The sequence below is a fragment of the Saimiri boliviensis genome, chromosome 12, assembly GCF_048565385.1.
Source record: "Saimiri boliviensis isolate mSaiBol1 chromosome 12, mSaiBol1.pri, whole genome shotgun sequence".
Taxonomy (NCBI): domain Eukaryota; kingdom Metazoa; phylum Chordata; class Mammalia; order Primates; family Cebidae; genus Saimiri; species Saimiri boliviensis.
The window spans coordinates 51,883,499-51,905,388 of NC_133460.1; the positions used below are offsets into that span (position 1 = coordinate 51,883,499).

At 42.1% G+C, this 21,890-nt stretch overlaps 1 protein-coding gene across 8 annotated transcripts in view; it reads left to right on the plus strand.

The window, feature by feature from the left end:
* The first annotated feature begins 3,502 nt into the window (after positions 1-3,502).
* The window catches only part of MCU (mitochondrial calcium uniporter), a 229,247-nt gene continuing 210,859 nt past the window's right edge, over positions 3,503-21,890 (plus strand). For 3 of the 8 annotated variants that reach the window (XM_074382375.1, XM_074382376.1, XM_074382377.1), the window contains exon 1: positions 15,255-20,299. Coding sequence is in view for 2 of the 8 variants with exons in the window: in XM_039478332.2 (XP_039334266.1) it covers positions 3,527-3,673 (147 nt within the window). In the remaining 6 variants the exon portion in view is untranslated. Of the gene's footprint in view, positions 3,674-3,903; positions 4,388-15,254; positions 20,300-21,890 lie in introns of those variants that run through there. The other 5 variants (XM_039478332.2, XM_039478333.1, XM_074382378.1 and 2 more) reach the window with 5 other exon arrangements.

Below are 21,890 nucleotides of genomic sequence, written 5' to 3' on the forward strand. Positions count from 1 at the left end.
AGAACACTTTAAACCATTCAGAAGAATATCTACCCCTTAAAACTTCCCAGAGGTAACATGTTTTCTTCTGGAAATTACTATCTATCTATCTAAGTTATACATATATATAAATTACTTTTAAAAATATTATCTAGACTGTGTTATTTATATTATTACTTTTAAAACATATAGATAGCACCTGTAATCCCACCATTTTGGGAGGCCAATGTGGGAGGATCACTTGAGGCCAGAAGTTCAAGACCAGCCTCGCCAATATGGTGAAACCCCATCTCTACTAAAAATACAAAAATCAGCTGGGCGTGGTGGTGGAACACCTGTAGTCCTAGCTACTCAGGAGGCTGAGGTGGGAGGATTGGTTGAACCTGGGCGACAGAGGTTGTAGTGAGCCAATATCATGCCACTGCACTCCAGCTTGGGACATATAGTGAGACTTTGTCTCTCTCTCTCTCTCTCTCTCTCTCTCTCATTCTCTCTCTCTCTCTCTAAATATATATATATATATATATATATATATATATATATATATATATATAATGAAAAAGTATAGATAGAGTAAGTTTTTTAGAGACAGGGTCTCACTCTGTCACCCAGGCTAGAGTGCAGTGTCATGATCATAGTTCACTGTAACTTCACATTTCCTGGGCCCAAGCAAGTCTTCTGTCTCAGCCTCCTGAGTAGTTGGGACTACAGACGTCACCACCACACTCAGCTAAGTAAAAAATATATTTTTAGAGATAGGGTCTCCCTGTGTTACCCAGGCAAGTCTCAAACACGTGATCTAAAGTGATTCTCCTGCCTCGGCCTCTCAAAGAGCTGGGATTACAGGTATGAGCCATTGTGCCCGTCCCTCAATTTTTTTTTTTTTTTTTTTTTTTTTTTGAGACGGAGTTTCGCTCTTGTTACCCAGGCTGGAGTGCAATGGCGCGATCTTGGCTCACCGCAACCTCCGCCTCCTGGGTTCAGGCAATTCTCCTGCCTCAGCCTCCTGAGTAGCTGGGTACAGGCACGCGCCACCACGCCCAGCTAATTTTCTGTATTTTTAGTAGAGACAGGGTTTCACCATGTTGACCAGGATGGTCTCGATCTCTCGACCTCGTGATCCACCCGCCTCGGCCTCCCAAAGTGCTGGGATTACAGGCTTGAGCCACCGCGCCCGGCCAATTTTTTAATGTTTGAATAATTTTCTGTTACAAAGTTAGTGTCTAATGTATTTAACTAATTCCCTATTGGAAGAGATTGAGGTTTTCTTCAACTTCTTTCTCATGAAAGTTGCAGTTTTTTAAAGTTTCCTATGGTTGTCTTGCCATCCTTTTTAAATGTAGTATCTCTGTAGTGATCAGCACCATCTCTGGCATATAGCAGGTAGTAAATGAATGTTAATTCCCTTTCCTTCTCTCTCTACATAGTACGTGTGTATATACAATCACACACACATACACACACACACACACACATACACACAAACACCCACACATACAAACGCATAATTTTTTTTAGGTTTGAGAATGACTTTCTGTTGCATTATCTATACTTGCTCCTTATCAGGCTTGGCCAACTGACTCATATGAGATATGTCCTTTGCAGCTATGGAAAAGTTTTTCTCTGTGAGAAGATAATTGATATTTGTTTAAATTAATTACTAGCTTTGGATTATTAACACCCAGAACAGAGATTTATACAGCCTACCTCTGGTGCATCAGTGTTTTCATCTTAGTAGGTAAAAGATGACAAGTTTTGGCAAATAAGTAGGAAGAAAACTTTTGCTAATACCTCCAGTTTCACGTTTTTGCACTTAAAAATATTATTTACTTAGTTCTTTTGCTAATGTACATGATTAAATCTCAGTACTGCAGGATGCATATCTAATTTTCATACTTGGAAAAATAGAGTAAAGGCAATTCTAGTAAAATTTCTCAAAGTGAAAAGTGGAAATGGAAGGAACAATCCTGATTCATAGCCAGAGCTGATGAAGGCACAGAAAATAAAAACAAAACTAAAATCCATGGTGATCTCTCTAAAAAGGCATGAAGGGGTGAGAGAGAAAATGGCACAGCATGAGTAAATACGTCAAATGCAGTTGAGATAAATATAGATGCGTGGAAAATGATTGTAAGGGAAATTGTTCCAGGAATGTCATGGATTTCCAACTAGGGAGATTACTGTGTGCAGCTGTTGAATGGGGGCTCATTCTTGAGGTCTCAAGTTCCACTTGTTGGGCAATAAAACCTTTTGTGTGAGTGACATGATATCTCACCTGGAGAAGCCAGTCATCTAACTGTTTTGGGGTAGGTGGGGCATAAGAATTAAACAAATAGAAAAACTTCCACTTCATTTTTTAGTTATTCTTGGCCAAGAAAGTACCATTTCAGTCACACTTTAAAGACTATTCTTAGAACAAATGGTAACATTTTCTCCGGATTCGTGTGTGTTTGGTTTGTTTTAAATTTATCATGTAAGGCTACACTACAAAGATGTTTTCCAAAATTTAGAATAATGCTTGTATTTGCTTCCCAAACTATTTTTCTGCCCCAGATTTTAAAAAAAGATGTGAGAATTAATCAGATCATACTAATAAACAGATAGCAAGGAAATCCTCTGTTAGGGAAATTCACGACCCAAAATCGTTCTTAGGCAGTATTCAAGGAGTCCTCATTGTGAGTTTAAGTGGAAAGAAGTGTTTTTCAAGGGAAAGTGATTGTTATTCCGAAGTATATTCTGATAACTATTTTGGCAAAATTATGAGACTTCATTAAAATAGCCTTTTACATGATTTTAAAATTACATTATTAACGTGTTCTGTTTCTATAAATGCACACAAAGTCAAACGTGGTAAAATAGTACTGTTTCTGGAGAGTGTAAGAATATCAGTATACAGGTGCTGTAAAAATGATTTGGGTATTTGAGATGTATACAGGTCTGTTAATGCACTCTGATGGTATGTACTCATTCTGAAACTTTGAGATTGCAGTCGTTCTACCCTCCTATATTTTGCTATACATCACAGTCATTAGATCACTTCACGATGTAGAGTTAATTTCAGCATATCTAAATATTATCAGTTATGAATGATAACTCTGGCGGTATAGTCGAGAGTTACAGCATACACAGTTAAGGGTTACTAATTTGGTGCCTATTTTGCCAACTTAGAACACTCACTTAGAACTCAGAACAAAGCTTTTCACAAATATCTATTTCCCCCGTTACCCTTATCATAGCTCTATTGTTGGTGAAGATTAGCCTAACTGAACATGCCATCTCTACTGCTGTTATTTTCACGGGCTTGGGTGCCAATTACCGGTTCCCTAGAATTTGCTCGTAATTGACTATGTCCCACTATAGGTAACTCTGGAAGTGACAGGCAGCTTCCAATGTGGTTCTCCCGCCTGTCGATTGGGCCTTGCAGGAAGCCCCGCCTCATCAACTCAGTCAAGGGCGGCAGTTGGCTCGGCGTCGATGAGTGGCGGGTTTTAGCTCCGCCCCGGCCGTCCGCTGCGCTGCCTGGGTCGGCGCCGTTTCCAGTTGAGAGATGGCGGCCGCCGCAGGTAGATCGCTCCTGCTGCTCCTCTCCTCTCGGGGCGGTGGCGGGGGCGCCGGCGGCTGCGGGGCGCTGACTGCCGGCTGCTTCCCCGGGCTGGGCGTCAGCCGCCACCGGCAGCAACAGCACCACCGGACGGTAAGCAAGCGCGCCCGGAGGCTCCGGGGAGGGCGGGGCGGCGCTGGCGTGTGGGAGCCGCCGGCGGGCAGGCCGCCGGGGCAGCAGGCGAGTTACCTCAACTCCCGGCCGCTCCCGAGGTTGCCGGGCACCGGGGAGCCGCCGTGCCCTTCAGGCGCCTGCGGCTGTGACCAGGAAGGGAGGGCGGGCGGGAGGAAGCCGAGAGGAGGAGGAGGGGCGACGGCGGGGATGTTCCCGCAGGACTGGGGACACCAGGGCGGGGAAGGCAAGGGACTTGAACCTCTCCCCGACCCGCCCCCAATCTCGGTCCCTCCCTTCTTCGTTCTTAACTGCCCTGCCCCAAGTCTCCCGAACGGAGCCCGGTGCAAGTTGTCCCCTTTCCCTCCTCCTCCGGGCGGGTTCGGGAGTCCTGAGTTGCCGCGGCTGCCTTGTGTTTGCCAGGAGCGTGGCAGTGCCATGCTGCTGGGAGCTGCCCGGGAGAGCAGCCCAGGACCCTGCGGGGCCGCCCCTCATCCTCTGTCGGCCCGGAGGGGACGGGCAAGAAGGAAAATCAAACTTTATCCCCCTCTGTGACTTCGTGTGTGTGTGTGTGTGTGTGTGTGTGTGTGTGTGCGCGCGCGCTCGCGCTCGCGCGCGCGCATGGAGAACCAGCTCCCTCGAGATGGATGCTGCATTGCTTCAGGAGGCAAGCTCCATCCTCTCGGGTCCTTAAAGGTGCTTTCGGGGGTCCTTTTGAGGGCTGCTGCATAAGCGTGTTCACGCGTGCCTGAGGCGGGAAGGGTGGGCAGCAGGCACAGGAGAAGCAAATATGACAAGTTGTTGACAGAGGCAGAGATGTGGTGGTTGTATTAACCAGTTGCTGGGTTTCATTGGCTGGCAGAGAAAGAGGATTTCTGTTTGAACACTCTTAGGTGAGTGTGTGTGTGTGTGAGAGAGAGAGAGAGAGAGAGAGACAGTGTGAGAGAGTTCATTTTTCAATTCCAAGAGATGAATTTGGCATGGACTTCTTGACCTAACAAGTCAGGAGGTTTCCTTTCCTTGGACTCTCTAGACCTGTATGTGTTGGTCTCTGGCCAGCTCTGAGGGAAGAAAAATGTAGTTTTTATTTCCTGGGGCTAAGTTTTATAGTGTGGTCATTAGAGGATCACTGCAAACAGCCTGATAGGAGAAACTGCAATAGTACCTTCAACCTTCAGTAAACACATCATCTGCCTTGTTCTGATCATAGCTCTTAAGAGGAAACTGAACTGGGGCTCTTCAGAGAGCATACTCCAAAGGCCAATGACAACATCAAAATCAAGTGTCTGAAAGAGCTGTGAAAACACGTATTGCTCTGCAAAAGCAAAGTTGTATTGTTCTTATTAGTCATAGGTATGGACCCTACCCTCATTCTTATTTGGCATACTGGCATACTGGCATATTGCTTTGATGAAGCTTTTGGGTGAGAGCCGAGCTTTTTCACAGTTCAATTTAATTTACATGTTTCATAGCCTCCAGTTATGTGTTTTGTTCTCTTAAAAACATAAGGCCACCCCAAATTTTGATTGCATTCCTCTTTCCCTCCAACTATTTAAAGACTTCCCAAGTTGTCCTTAAGTCTGTATTTTGATAAGACATCTTCTGACTTTTCACAGTTTTTAAGATTGTTTGGGTGTGATAGTCATTGAGCATGTTAAGAAATTTGTGCCTTGTGTATTTTCCACGATGCAAGTTTTCAGGTGGTGTCTCCCTTGTGGGTATACTTTATGAAAGTGTTCTTTGTGCTATTCTAGGGTGAGTAAAAGTGAAGTGCTGAATTTGTAACTGAAAGCACAATTACAGTGTTATTTCTGAAGGACAGGAATGTTACAGGAATGGTGACTTGTAAATGAATTTAGAATTGTTAAGATTTTGAAAAAGGTTGAACTTGATTATTTAAAATATATAAACAGACTTTCTGTTTTTCTACACTTCTTCTGAAGCCATCATGTATACAGCTGTTTCCATAGGATAGTCTGTTATTCCTTACAAGACATTCCATTTAAAAGGTATTGAGGCCCAGAAAAGAGAGAGATTTGGCCAAGGTTACATTAGCTAATACGTAACAGCTTTAGGACTCCCACCCATCTGAGATATTCTCACACCTTAGTGTGTTGTTTTTATTGTAACGTGCAAATGCTCCTTTAGGTCTCTTTCCTCCCTTATAAAATTTACTGTTGGCTGTTAGGAAAGTATTGGTATTTCAAAACCCCATGAATGGGAATTCTCCTGTAAGTAGGTGTTGATTTGAGTACATATATTGGGTGAACAAACAACTTGCCAGAAAGAATAGGTGTCCTGATAAAGGTCCCTGAGAGACACTAAGGTTGACTCTGAATCTTGCTTGGGAGACATCCTGTGTATGTGCAGCAGATGGCAGTCTGCATTGGACTGGATCACAAGTCCAGTTTATGCCACTTTTGTTCTGCTGTGGTAGGTATGGTAAATTACAACCAGGGGGGCATAACCAGTTACAGCACTGTTTACTTTTTGGCATGAGAAATTCATCTTTTCCAAGTTTCAAGAATGAGTCCAAAGCAATTCAGTAGTTCAGCTAGTTGATAAGCGCAATTATGAAGTTAGAAACATAGTTTGTCCCCTCCCCCTTCCCCATTAGTACATCATTCAACTGAGTAAATAAGAGTAAAGGTGCAGGGGCTTATTCAATGTTTTTAGCAACATCTATTGTAATTTTTTTCCCTTCTCTCCAGCTTGTGACTGTAACCAAAACGTATGTAAATTGTTTGTTGAATGCTTTTCTGTATAGTTAGTGAAAGTGGCTGCTATTTTTAAGGATGATTCTTTGAAGAGGAACTACCTTTCATTGTGAGCTGTGTAATTCCATTGCTAAAACAAACTGTCTCATCTCTGATTATGACAGCCTCACTGTTGGCATTTTCTAGCGGTTAACGGCTATGATGAATTACTACATCTTTTACTTAAGTCTGTCATTGTCCTGTTACAGTTTGTGGCTGACCTGTTCTACTTTACACATCACAGTTCTTTGGCAATGATACTGTTTCAGCTTAACCTGAAAATTTTAACAGGTTACATTTCCTGACGCAGAGGCAGGCCCTAATGCTTTGATTGAGTTCCTCATGGTCTGGACCACTCTTAGGCCAGATCCATCCCAGCACTAATACTCCATTTTACTTAAGCCAGTCTCTGCACTGTCCCCTACATCCACACGAAACCTTTATGGATTTTTTGTAGCTGAATTTCAGCCTTTATCACCTCTAGCCTCTAAGGTCCATTTCAGCTTACAGACTGTGATGTACAACTCCTTTTGAAGCTAACATTCTCACTTTACACATGAGGAAACAAACATAATAAACTGAGGAAAGTGACCTGTTATGCTTGTGATTATGAACAGACCAAGGATTAAAATTCCTTTGCATTTTTTTTTCTTTTCTTTTTTTTTTGATACAAGGTCTCACTTTGTGATCCAGGCTGGAGTTCACTGATACTATCACAGCTCACTGCAATCTTGAACTCCTGGGCTCAAGCCATCCTCCACCTCAGCCTCCTAAGTAGCATGCACCACCGTGCCCAGCTAATTAAAACAAAAAAAAATTCTTTTTTTGGGGGTAAAAACAGGGTTTTTCTACCAGACCAGTCTCAAACTCCTTGACTCATCTTCCTAAAGTTCTATTATTATTATTTTTTTTTTTTTTTTGAGACGGAGTTTCGCTCTTGTTACCCAGGCTGGAGTGCAATGGCGCGATCTCGGCTCACCGCAACCTCCGCCTCCTGGGCTCAGGCAATTCTCCTGCCTCAGCCTCCTGAGTAGCTGGGATTACAGGCACGTGCCACCATGCCCAGCTAATTTTTTGTATCTTTAGTAGAGACGGGGTTTCACCATGTTGACCAGGATGGTCTTGATCTCTCGACCTCGTGATCCACCCGCCTCAGCCTCCCAAAGTGCTGGGATTACAGGCTTGAGCCACCGCGCCCGGCTTCCTAAAGTTCTATTATTATAGGCGTAATCTACTACATCTGGCCTAAAATTCCTTTAAATGGAGATGGATTCAAGAATTCCTAGTGTGAAGATCTGGCCTAAAATTCCTAGACTTTCAGGGATAATTTCTTTTTTTTCTTTTCTTTTCTTTTTTCTTTTTCTTTTTTTTTTTTTTTTTGAGACGGAGTTTCGCTCTTGTTACCCAGGCTGGAGTGCAATGGCGCGATCTCGGCTCACCGCAACCTCCGCCTCCTGGGTTCAGGCAATTCTCCTGCCTCAGCCTCCTGAGTAGCTGGGATTACAGGCACGCGCCACCATGCCCAGCTAATTTTTTTTGTATTTTTAGTACAGACGGGGTTTCACCATGTTGACCAGGTTGGTCTCGATCTCTCGACCTCGTGATCCACCCGCCTCGGCCTCCCAAAGTGCTGGGATTACAGGCTTGAGCCCCTGCGCCCGGCCTTCTTTTCTTTTTTCTTTGAGGCAGAGTCTGGCTCTGTCACCCAGGCTGGAGTGCAGTGGCGTGATCTCAGCTCACTGAAACCTCTGCCTCGTGGGTTCAAGCAATTCCCTGCCTGAGCCTCCTGAGTAGCTGGGATTACAGGTACCTGCTATCACGCCTGGCTAGTTTTTGTATTTTTAGCAGAGACGGGGTTTCACCATCTTGGCCAGGCTGGTCTTGAACTCTGGATTTTGTGATTCACCCGCCTCGGCCTCCCAGAGTGCTGCAATTACAGGCATGAGCCACCGTGCCTGGCCATCAGGGATAGTGAATTTCTATAGTTCATTACTAGAAAAGTTTCTCTAAATGTGTAGAGAAAAAAAAAGTTTCCTAGTTTGAATCTCGATTTGCATAATGCCTGGTTCTTAACCCTTTTCTATTGTTTTATTCTGTCCTCTCTGGTGGTTGTAAAGGTTTTTTGTTTTTGTTTTTTTGGGTTTTGTTTTTGTTTTTGTTTTTGTTTTTACCATCTTGTGAAAGGTTTCTGAAACTCGATAATAAAAAGCAGTTGGTGTAAATTAAAAAAAAAAAAAAAAAAAAAAAAGGGCCGGGCGCGGTGGCTCAAGCCTGTAATCCCAGCACTTTGGGAGGCCGAGGCGGGTGGATCACGAGGTCAAGAGATCGAGACCATCCTGGTCAACATGGTGAAACCCCGTCTCTACTAAAAATACAAAAAATCAGCTGGGCATGGTGGCGCGTGCCTGTAATCCCAGCTACTCAGGAGGCTGAGGCAGGAGAATTGCCTGGACCCAGGCAATTCTGATGGGATTTATTATCTTCAGGACACAGATTGACACAGACATGTTTTCTAAATGTTTTATTTGTGGGCACCTAATCTTACTGGGGAGATAAAGCAACGATGCGTATCTTATTACCTTTGTATTGCATAGACTCCAGCACAATGCTGGGTATATAGGTGACACTCAGACAAGTGTTAATTAGCTATTCACCCCTTTTTCTGCTTGCTAGGGGAAAGTTATTCCCTTTATCTCCTCTCCCTATCTCCCTGCCCCCAGTTTGGCTTGCTTTATAGCCTTGCTTAGGTAGCCACATCTGGAGAATTGCTTTAAGCTTAGTATTGCCAGTGTTGTCTTTGGTTGAATATTACACTCTTTATGGTGGAGTGATGGAAAGAGTTGGTACCATTGGATTACCTCAGCAGTGGTCACTAGCTTTCTGACAATAGCCAGCAAAAGTACAGTAATTACCCAGATTATTATATGTTTGAATCAGATTCCACATTTGTTGGTTTATTCTATATTAAGATTTTGAGAGTTATGGATAAATATGTTTAGAACAGACTTCCTCTATTTATTTATGTATTTTTTAGATCGAGTCTTGCTCTGTTGCCCAGGCTGGAGTGCAGTGGTGTGATCTCAGCTCACTGTAACCTCCACCTCCTGGCTTCCAACGATTCTCCTGTCTCCAAGCGATTTTCCTGTCTCAGCCTCCCAAGTAGCTGGGATTATAGGAACGCACCACCATGCCCAGCTAATTTTTGTATTTTTAGTAGAGACAGGATTTTGCCATGTTGGCCAGACTGGTCTCAAACTCCTGGCCTCAGGTAATCTGCCCGCCTCGGCCTCCCAAAGTGCTGAGATTACAGGTGTGAACCAGCGCATCCGGGCCAGACTTCTATTTTTTTTTTTGAGATGGTGTCTCGTTCTTTCACCCAGGTTGGAGTGTGGTGGCGCGATCTCGGCTCACTGCAACCTCCACCACCTGGGTTCAAGCAATTCTCTGCTTCAGCCTCCTGAGTAGCTGGAATTACAGGTGCCTGGCACCACGTCCAGCTAATATTTTTTCTATTTTTAGTAGAGACAGGGTTTCACCATATTGGCCAGGCTACTTTTAAACTCCTGACCTTGTGATCCCCCCGCCTTGGTCTCCCGAAGTGCTGGGATTACAGGTGTGAGCCACTGCGCCTGGCCAATTTCTTCTATTTTTAAAGAAGCAACCATTCTTTTTATTTTTAGAGACAGTCTTGTTCTCTTGCCCAGGCTACAGTGCAGTGGTGCAGTCATAGCTTACTGCAGCCCTCAACTCCTGGGCTTCAGCAGTCCTCCCACTTCAGCAGCCTCCTGAGTAGCTGGGTATATAGGCACATATCACACTATGCCTAGCTAATTAAAAAAAAAAAAAAAAAAAAAAAAAAATATATATATATATATATATATATATATATATATATATATTTAGAAACAGAGTCTTGCTATGTTTCCCAGGCTGCTTTCTTAACTCCTGGCTTCAATAGATCTTCTCACTTTAGCCTCCCAAAGTTCTGGGATTACAGGCATGAGCTACCATATCCAGCACGAAATCTTGTTTATTTTATAACTCATAAAATATCTGAATGAATGAACTTGGATTTCTTAAAATGCTGATTATTTGAATTTTTTAAGTCTCAAGTGGCTCTTTTTTATGCTTCATGTAACCTTTTTCAAACATGAAATCTAAATAGAAAATATATCATTAAGAGTGGTGTGAGTTGGCCGGGCGCAGTGGCTCAAGCCTGTAATCCCAGCACTTTGGGAGGCCAAGGCGGGTGGATCACGAGGTCAAGAGATCAAGACCATCCTGGTCAACATGGTGAAACCCCGTCTCTACTAAAAATACAAAAAATTAGCTGGGCATGGTGGCGCGTGCCTGTAATCCCAGCTACTCAGGAGGCTGAGGCAGGAGAATTGCCTGGACCCAGGCAATTCTGATGGGATTTATTATCTTCAGGACACAGATTGACACAGACATGTTTTCTAAATGTTTTATTTGTGGGCACCTAATCTTACTGGGGAGATAAAGCAACGATGCGTATCTTATTACCTTTGTATTGCATAGACTCCAGCACAATGCTGGGTATATAGGTGACACTCAGACAAGTGTTAATTAGCTATTCACCCCTTTTTCTGCTTGCTAGGGGAAAGTTATTCCCTTTATCTCCTCTCCCTATCTCCCTGCCCCCAGTTTGGCTTGCTTTATAGCCTTGCTTAGGTAGCCACATCTGGAGAATTGCTTTAAGCTTAGTATTGCCAGTGTTGTCTTTGGTTGAATATTACACTCTTTATGGTGGAGTGATGGAAAGAGTTGGTACCATTGGATTACCTCAGCAGTGGTCACTAGCTTTCTGACAATAGCCAGCAAAAGTACAGTAATTACCCAGATTATTATATGTTTGAATCAGATTCCACATTTGTTGGTTTATTCTATATTAAGATTTTGAGAGTTATGGATAAATATGTTTAGAACAGACTTCCTCTATTTATTTATGTATTTTTTAGATCGAGTCTTGCTCTGTTGCCCAGGCTGGAGTGCAGTGGTGTGATCTCAGCTCACTGTAACCTCCACCTCCTGGCTTCCAACGATTCTCCTGTCTCCAAGCGATTTTCCTGTCTCAGCCTCCCAAGTAGCTGGGATTATAGGAACGCACCACCATGCCCAGCTAATTTTTGTATTTTTAGTAGAGACAGGATTTTGCCATGTTGGCCAGACTGGTCTCAAACTCCTGGCCTCAGGTAATCTGCCCGCCTCGGCCTCCCAAAGTGCTGAGATTACAGGTGTGAACCAGCGCATCCGGGCCAGACTTCTATTTTTTTTTTTGAGATGGTGTCTCGTTCTTTCACCCAGGTTGGAGTGTGGTGGCGCGATCTCGGCTCACTGCAACCTCCACCACCTGGGTTCAAGCAATTCTCTGCTTCAGCCTCCTGAGTAGCTGGAATTACAGGTGCCTGGCACCACGTCCAGCTAATATTTTTTCTATTTTTAGTAGAGACAGGGTTTCACCATATTGGCCAGGCTACTTTTAAACTCCTGACCTTGTGATCCCCCCGCCTTGGTCTCCCGAAGTGCTGGGATTACAGGTGTGAGCCACTGCGCCTGGCCAATTTCTTCTATTTTTAAAGAAGCAACCATTCTTTTTATTTTTAGAGACAGTCTTGTTCTCTTGCCCAGGCTACAGTGCAGTGGTGCAGTCATAGCTTACTGCAGCCCTCAACTCCTGGGCTTCAGCAGTCCTCCCACTTCAGCAGCCTCCTGAGTAGCTGGGTATATAGGCACATATCACACTATGCCTAGCTAATTAAAAAAAAAAAAAAAAAAAAAAATATATATATATATATATATATATATATATATATATATATATTTAGAAACAGAGTCTTGCTATGTTTCCCAGGCTGCTTTCTTAACTCCTGGCTTCAATAGATCTTCTCACTTTAGCCTCCCAAAGTTCTGGGATTACAGGCATGAGCTACCATATCCAGCACGAAATCTTGTTTATTTTATAACTCATAAAATATCTGAATGAATGAACTTGGATTTCTTAAAATGCTGATTATTTGAATTTTTTAAGTCTCAAGTGGCTCTTTTTTATGCTTCATGTAACCTTTTTCAAACATGAAATCTAAATAGAAAATATATCATTAAGAGTGGTGTGAGTTGGCCGGGCGCAGTGGCTCAAGCCTGTAATCCCAGCACTTTGGGAGGCCAAGGCGGGTGGATCACGAGGTCAAGAGATCAAGACCATCCTGGTCAACATGGTGAAACCCCGTCTCTACTAAAAATACAAAAAATTAGCTGGGCATGGTGGCGCGTGCCTGTAATCCCAGCTACTCAGGAGGCTGAGGCAGGAGAATTGCCTGGACCCAGGCAATTCTGATGGGATTTATTATCTTCAGGACACAGATTGACACAGACATGTTTTCTAAATGTTTTATTTGTGGGCACCTAATCTTACTGGGGAGATAAAGCAACGATGCGTATCTTATTACCTTTGTATTGCATAGACTCCAGCACAATGCTGGGTATATAGGTGACACTCAGACAAGTGTTAATTAGCTATTCACCCCTTTTTCTGCTTGCTAGGGGAAAGTTATTCCCTTTATCTCCTCTCCCTATCTCCCTGCCCCCAGTTTGGCTTGCTTTATAGCCTTGCTTAGGTAGCCACATCTGGAGAATTGCTTTAAGCTTAGTATTGCCAGTGTTGTCTTTGGTTGAATATTACACTCTTTATGGTGGAGTGATGGAAAGAGTTGGTACCATTGGATTACCTCAGCAGTGGTCACTAGCTTTCTGACAATAGCCAGCAAAAGTACAGTAATTACCCAGATTATTATATGTTTGAATCAGATTCCACATTTGTTGGTTTATTCTATATTAAGATTTTGAGAGTTATGGATAAATATGTTTAGAACAGACTTCCTCTATTTATTTATGTATTTTTTAGATCGAGTCTTGCTCTGTTGCCCAGGCTGGAGTGCAGTGGTGTGATCTCAGCTCACTGTAACCTCCACCTCCTGGCTTCCAACGATTCTCCTGTCTCCAAGCGATTTTCCTGTCTCAGCCTCCCAAGTAGCTGGGATTATAGGAACGCACCACCATGCCCAGCTAATTTTTGTATTTTTAGTAGAGACAGGATTTTGCCATGTTGGCCAGACTGGTCTCAAACTCCTGGCCTCAGGTAATCTGCCCGCCTCGGCCTCCCAAAGTGCTGAGATTACAGGTGTGAACCAGCGCATCCGGGCCAGACTTCTATTTTTTTTTTTGAGATGGTGTCTCGTTCTTTCACCCAGGTTGGAGTGTGGTGGCGCGATCTCGGCTCACTGCAACCTCCACCACCTGGGTTCAAGCAATTCTCTGCTTCAGCCTCCTGAGTAGCTGGAATTACAGGTGCCTGGCACCACGTCCAGCTAATATTTTTTCTATTTTTAGTAGAGACAGGGTTTCACCATATTGGCCAGGCTACTTTTAAACTCCTGACCTTGTGATCCCCCCGCCTTGGTCTCCCGAAGTGCTGGGATTACAGGTGTGAGCCACTGCGCCTGGCCAATTTCTTCTATTTTTAAAGAAGCAACCATTCTTTTTATTTTTAGAGACAGTCTTGTTCTCTTGCCCAGGCTACAGTGCAGTGGTGCAGTCATAGCTTACTGCAGCCCTCAACTCCTGGGCTTCAGCAGTCCTCCCACTTCAGCAGCCTCCTGAGTAGCTGGGTATATAGGCACATATCACACTATGCCTAGCTAATTAAAAAAAAAAAAAAAATATATATATATATATATATATATATATATATATATATATATATATTTAGAAACAGAGTCTTGCTATGTTTCCCAGGCTGCTTTCTTAACTCCTGGCTTCAATAGATCTTCTCACTTTAGCCTCCCAAAGTTCTGGGATTACAGGCATGAGCTACCATATCCAGCACGAAATCTTGTTTATTTTATAACTCATAAAATATCTGAATGAATGAACTTGGATTTCTTAAAATGCTGATTATTTGAATTTTTTAAGTCTCAAGTGGCTCTTTTTTATGCTTCATGTAACCTTTTTCAAACATGAAATCTAAATAGAAAATATATCATTAAGAGTGGTGTGAGTTGGCCGGGCGCAGTGGCTCAAGCCTGTAATCCCAGCACTTTGGGAGGCCAAGGCGGGTGGATCACGAGGTCAAGAGATCAAGACCATCCTGGTCAACATGGTGAAACCCCGTCTCTACTAAAAATACAAAAAATTAGCTGGGCATGGTGGCGCGTGCCTGTAATCCCAGCTACTCAGGAGGCTGAGGCAGGAGAATTGCCTGAACCCAGGAGGCGGAGGTTGCGGTGAGCCGAGATCGCGCCATTGCACTCCAGCCTGGGTAACAAGAGCGAAACTCCGTCTCAAAAAAAAAAAAAAAAAAAAAAAAGAGTGGTGTGAGTCAAAGGCAATACATTGGTAGGAAATCATTCAGATGATGTTATCAATGAAGTGCTATTGTATATGATCATGGCCAGTCCTTCATTTCAACTTCAAACGCTAGGTAGCCCTAAAACAAAAAGTGATTTGCTATCAAGTGCTAGGATGTTTTTATTTCTTCTTATATTTTAGCTTTGTTTGTATCCCTGTAGATTTTCTTTAAAATCGCTGTTTTTTTTTTTTTTTTTTTTTTTTGAGACGGAGTTTCGCTCTTGTTACCCAGGCTGGAGTGCAATGGCGCGATCTCGGCTCACCGCAACCTCCGCCTCCTGGGTTCAGGCAATTCTCCTGCCTCAGCCTCTGGAGTATCTGGGATTACAGGCATGAGCCACCATGCCCAGCTAATTTTTTGTATTTTTAGTAGAGACGGGGTTTCACCATGTTGACCAGGATGGTCTTGATCTCTCGACCTCGTGATCCACCCGCCTCGGCCTCCCAAAGTGCTGGGATTACAGGCTTGAGCCACCGCGCCCGGCTACCTTTTATTCTTAAAGTACGTAACCTCAAATTCTTAAAGTACCTTACCTCAAAAACAGTCTTGATTAATTACTCTCTGATTTATATTAAACTTGAAAATATCTGTTAAAAAAACCTTTTCTGTGTAGGTTGAACACAAAAGAGAAACTGCATTTATTTATTTTATTGCACTCTGTTAAATGCTTACAGTTAGATAGCCTGTGTAAAAATGAAAGTTGACTTCAAGTAAATTAATTTTTATAAGTTTTTAGTGAATTATTGGCTCATAAACTGTTTACACACTTGAATCTTTTATATTGATAAAAATAACTTCATAAATTATATCATCAATTGGGTCTAAAGTGTGCTAAAGCTGAACTTTTTTTTTTGAGACAGAGTCTTGCTCTGTTGGCAGGTGCCAGGTTGGAGTGCAGTGGTGCGAGCTTGGCTTACTGCAACCTCCGCTGCCCAGGTTCAAGCAATGCTCCTGCCTCAGCCTCCCAAGTAGCTGGGACTACAGGTGCGCACCACCACACCCAGCTAATTTTTGTATGTTTTAGTAGAGATGGGGTTTCACCATGTTGGCCAGGATGGTCTCGATCTCTTGACCTCGTGATCTGCCCTCCTCAGCCTCCCAAAGTGCTGGGATTAGAGGCGTGAGCCACTGCACCTGGCAAGCTGAACTTTTTCTAATGTCGTTCTGGAATAATTGGATGATATGACATTGCATTTTGACATTTCAAAGGTATGACCCTTTTCCAAAGGTTCTTTATTGACATTGATAATATTTATTAATCCAGAAGAGTGGGTGTTAATTTTTATGCTTTGTTCCTAAAGTTTTCAGGTTTTATTTTTTTTTTTATTTTTTATTTTTTTGCTATTTATTATCCACTTTATTGTTTGGAGAGTGTTTGCAATAATCATCAGAAAATTGTACTGCCTTGTAGGTGTCAGTATCATTTAAATTTCTTTTTTGCCTTCTGAGATGGGTCTACTTTGTACCTCTTTTCTTTTTTTTCTTTCTTTTTTTATTTGAGACGGAATTTTGCTCTGGTTGCCCAGGCTGCAGTGCAGTGGCACAATCTTGGCTCACTGCAACCTCTGCCTCCTGGGTTCAAGTGATTCTCCTGCCTTGGCCTCCCAAGTAGCTGAGCTTATAGGCATGCACCACCATGCACAGCTAATTATATATTTTTAATAGAGATGGGGTTTCTCCGTGTTAGTCAGGCTGGTCTCAAACTCCCAACCTCAGGTGCTCCACCTGCCTTGGCCTCCCAAAGTGCTGGGATTACAGGAGTGAGCCACCATGCCAGCCTGTATCTCTTTTCTATAGTAAGTGATGTTACAGGATGTTTAAGAGCACTGCATTAATACCTGCTTTAAGCTTTAGTTCACAGAAAGTTAGTATGACTGATAAATTGTCAAATAATAAGAGAGCATACAGGTTAGCTTGAACCAGCTGGCTTCTGTAGCTAGAGGAATAGATATAGAAGAAATCGTCTAAGACCTGAGGGGATTGTTACTTCATTTAATTTTTACCATAACCCTAGGAGAGGTATTATCCCAGTTATGTAAAGTATCATAAATTGGTTTAGAGCTAGGGTTGCACCGAAAGACAGGACAGATGTTTTGTATTCAAGCGTAAGTCTGGTTAGAATGAAAACTGTACTGTTCTGAGTGTTGGTGTCCTTCCTTTTCATTTTTGCTCCTTTAGCATGTTCCTCCTCAAGCATCTCCTGCAGTTTTCCTTCAAGAGATCTTGACATCCTTCCCACTGACTACATTTCTTAAATGTCTTTCCTCACCCTCCCCCAGGTGTTAGCTGTTAGTGGTCTAAGGTATTCGCCTCTTGGAAATATTGCTAACTTAGTTTGGATTTCTAAAACGTCACATCCAGCCAGGCATTGTAGCTCACGCCTATAATCTCAGCATTTTGGGAGGCCAAGGTGGGTGAATCACCTGAGGTCAGGAGTTCGAGACCAGCTGGCCAACATGGTGAAACCCCATCTCTATTAAAAATACAAAAAACCTTAGCCAGGCGTGGTGGCAGATGCCTGTAGTCTCAGCCACTTGGGAAGCTGAGGCAGGAGAATCACTGGAACCTGGGAGACAGAGGTTGCAGTGACCCAAGATCACACCACTGCACTGGGCAATGGAGTAAGACTCTGTCTCCAAAAAAAAAAAAAAAAAAAAAAAAAAAAAAAAAAATCGGAAAAAAATGCCACTCAGTAAACCTGGTAATTATTGAGTTGCTTCTATACCAGATGCTTTTATAACATTCTCTAGTGTACTCTACAATAGTCCTTCAGGCAAAATACTATTCCCATTGTACAGATGGAAAATGATTTAGAAAGGTTCAGTAACCTGGAGACATTCAGAAAATATGTGTGGAACTCCTACATTTTGTGAGGCACTGCCCTGGGCATTGGGGAGAGAGATGCCTTAGTGGTAGTTCTAAAAGAGTTCACAGTCTGGCCAGGAGACACTGTACAAACAGACTGTAAGTGGTTGTGCTTTTTTTTCTAAAGAATGTTCAGTGGGAGCACTTGGGACCTACCTGTGAGAGCTGAGGAAGGATTCACAAAAGAGGTCTTGCTTAAGAGAAAACATGTGAGGCCGGGCATGGTGGCTCATGCCTGAAATCTCAGCACTTCGGGAGGCTGAGGTAGGTGGATCACCTGAGGTCTTGAGTTCAAAACCAGCCTGGCCAACATGGTAAAACCCCATCTCTACTAAAAAAATACAAAAATTAGTTGGGTGTGGTGGTGTGTGCCTATAATCCCAGCTACTCAGGAAGCTGAGACAGGAGAATCCAGGAGGCTTGAACCCAGGAGACAGAGGTTGCAGTTAGCTGACATTGAGCCACTGCACTCCAGCCTGGGCGACAGAGTAAGACTCTGTTTCAAAAAAATAAATAAAATAAAGGGTATATTCTATTTATTATACTTTTCTGAAGCTTTGTGCTCTGAGTTTTATGTTTGTTAATTAGATGAATACTTTTGAGTAATTTTCTTTGACTTTATTCTCTTTCATTTTTCATTTTTATAATATATAAGTTGATAAAGAGCTTTCTAATGGCCTTAACTTGTTTTGATGCCTTTTGGGGACGATCACTGAGCATTTTATGGTATGGTAGTCTTAACTTTTTTTTTTTTTTTAAGTAGCCATTACTAAACATGACACCTTTTCTTAGTAAAATTGTAGCAGCCTTCCCCTCCACATTAGAAATGTAGATATATGAGATTCCTACTGCTCTGCTACTCCGGTGACTCGGAAGTTATGAAAATATATAATTGAAAACAAATTATTTGGAGTGATTCTAGCATTTTAATTGACTAGGTATCTGATTGGATTGCTCTATTTAGACAATACACATTCTTTGATCTTCTAGTTATTGCAGTACAAAGTATAGATATTTATTTCTTTGATAACTATAAAATTTTTTAGAGACATTATAATATCTTCTCTCTTTTTTTTTTTTTTTGGAGACAATGTCTTGCCCTGTCACTCAGGCTGGAGTGCAGTGTGGCACAATCTCAGCTCACCACAACTTCCACCTCCTGGGTTTAAGCAGTTCTTCTGCCTCAGCCTACTAAGTAGCTGGGACTACGGGTGCATGCTGCCACACCTGGCTAAGTTTTGTATTTTTAGTAGAGACGGGGTTTTACCATGTTGCCCAGGCTGGTCTTAAACTCCTGACCTCAGGTGATCCACTCACCTTGGCCTCCCAAAGTGCTGGAGATTACAGGTATGAGCCATTGAGTATCTTCTCTACTAGAAGAGAGATTTTATGTGTAATGCTGTTGGTGAGCCTTTTGAATTTTTTTTTTTTTTTTGATACAGAGTCAGTTACTGTGTCGCCCATGCTGGAGGCAGTCTCAGCTCACTGCAACCTCTGTCTCCTGATTTCTAGTGCTTCTCTTCACTGCAACCTCCGCCTCCCAAGTAGCTGGGATTACAGGCGTATACCAGCACGCCTGGTTAATTTTTGCATTTTTAGTAGAGATGGGGTTTCACCATGTTGGCTAGGCTGATTTTGCACTCCTGACCTCAGGTGATCCTCTTGCCTCAGCCTCCCAAAGTCTGGGGTTACAGGCATGAGCCATTGCGCCCGACTCCCCTTTTGAAATCTTACGGAAGCCAAGGATTGCTGTACCATCACAGAATATTTTTATTATTAGTTTTCTGAGATAGTTAAATAAATGAAGAGGTGGTCATGGTGAGTGGTGTGTGTGTGTGTGTGTGTGTGTGTGTGTGTGTGTGTGTGTATTTCCCACCAAAACAAAAGTGATTGAAGAGAATTTGGTGCCAAGTGGTATAATAGTAACTGGGTCTTTTCCTTTGTTCCATTAACTTGCTTTTTGATCTTGGACAAGTGACTTAACCCTTTTGGTCTTAATATTTTTGTCAGTTAAATAAGGATGCTTGATTAGGTGAACTAAAGGGCTTTTACTTTTTATTTTATTTAGTTTTTTGAGGTGGGGTCTCACTATGTTGCCCAGACTAGTCTTGAACTCCTGGGCTAAAGTGATCCTCCTGCCTCAGCTTCCTGAGTAGCTGTGACTGCAGGCGCGTATCACCACGTTCAGCTCAAAAAAAGCTTTTAAAATTATAAAACATATTTTTATATAATACTCTGCAAATAATTATGTTATTTCATTAGGTGGCTTATATAAAATCATAAACCCAGGTATTATTTGCTTATTCTCACAAGGGCCAAGAGCTTGAAATGTAGAAAAACAGCCTTCAAGTTTCTCTTTAGGACAGTTTTCATAATTATTTCTGCCATCTTAATGAACAATTTACCTTGTATTACCCTTAAACAGTTCACTATGCCTTTAGTTTCATCTTTCACCTTTGTTTTCTTTTCTCTAATCCAAATTGCTGAAGGGAGTGGAGGAAGAGGTGAAGATGTGGAAACCCAGAGAGTTGGAGAGTTGAGAGAAGGAAGAAAGCAGTTAAGGTCAGAGTGTTGAAGTAAGATGGGACTGTACTAGTAATTTATTAATTTTGAGCTGTACCTTGCCAGCCTGAAGCAGAAAATGTTTTATTTTGTAGTTACACTATAGGAATTCTAAGTGTGAAAACCTGAAGTGATTAGTTGCCTGCAGTAGTCTGTAGGTATAGTAGCCCTTAAATTCTTCCAGCTCTGTGAACTGAGCCTCGTATAGTGTCAGTAACACACAAACACAAACTCAGTCCATGTTGGTTGAATGAGAGTCAGTGAGTTAACTAGTCCTAGAGACTATTGTCTAAATTCTTCAACCCTGTGAGTAACACAGCTGTAGATCATCTTGTTCTCTGTGCCCAGATACTATAGTGATAGGAATTATAGGAATGTCAAGAAGGAATGACTTCTGTTTGATTCATGAAGCAGCTAATACTCTTAAAGCAGTTCCAATTGTGCTGAAACAAGCAGGACTATTTAAAATGCTAAGTAAAAGTAGTAATGGAAAAAGACTGTAGAGCTATTATGTTAAAAGTAATTTAGGCCAGTCTCAGTGGCTCACACTTGTGATCCTAGTGCTTTGGGATGCTGAGGCAGGAGGATCATTTGAACCTAGGCTATGGTGAGCTTTTTTGCACCACTGTACTCCAGCCTGGGTGATAGAGTGAGACACCCTGTCTCTTAAAAAAAAAATTGAGAAATGGATTCAGTGGCATCTACCTGGCATGTATTGGTGGGGGTGTGGGTCATGCTAGGTACTGCGGAAGGGAGAAAGGAACTATTTCAAAGAGGTGCTGCCAACTGTAGATTCTTTCTGTATATATATATTTCCAAAGAAGACAGATTTTTGGAAGTGTTTATTTTGGAACTAATCTTCTGTCTTTCCATTCTGCCCCCACTGTATCCTGTATTTTGCACTGCCAGAATTCTGATAGCTGCCATGAAGCAGGGCTGTGGCAAGTGGCCAGTGTGATAAAAACCTATTTTTCATTTCAAAACAGAATATAGATGTCAGAATACGTTAAAGAAGTATTTAAAGATAGATTCAGTGGAACGGAAGAAGTAGTAAAAACCTAATGAGAAGATTGAAAGTTTTTCATTTGCTTTTGATGGCATTACATTTTTTTTTTTTTTTTTTTTTTTTTTTTGGTAAACAGAAGAATATCAACTTATGTCTCTCTTGATCTGTTAGTTTCTCTCTTTCCCCCTTTTTCTTGATATTTGAGTGCTGGTGCTAAACACTGCTGAATAGATAGGAAAAATAGATTTTCTGGTATTTTTTTACTTTTAGAGGGGGCCCCTAGGATATACTTTGTGTGAATATCTGACTAGATAAAGAGATAGATGTTAATAGTTTGGTTTTATTTCTTTATTTATTTTTGTTTTAACCCCAAGAAAATGAAATCTTGTTTTCTTTTTATCTTTAGCTGTCACTTAAATGTTAAAATGCCATCTAACTAAGCACAGTTGAGATAGTTAAGCAGAATTTTAGTGTAACATATTACAGAATTTTGGAATATTCATTTACTTAATGGAGAGCTGAACTCCAGTCAGTGCTTTCTTTAATTTTAGTATCTCATCCTGTATTGGTGTTTGACTCAGAATG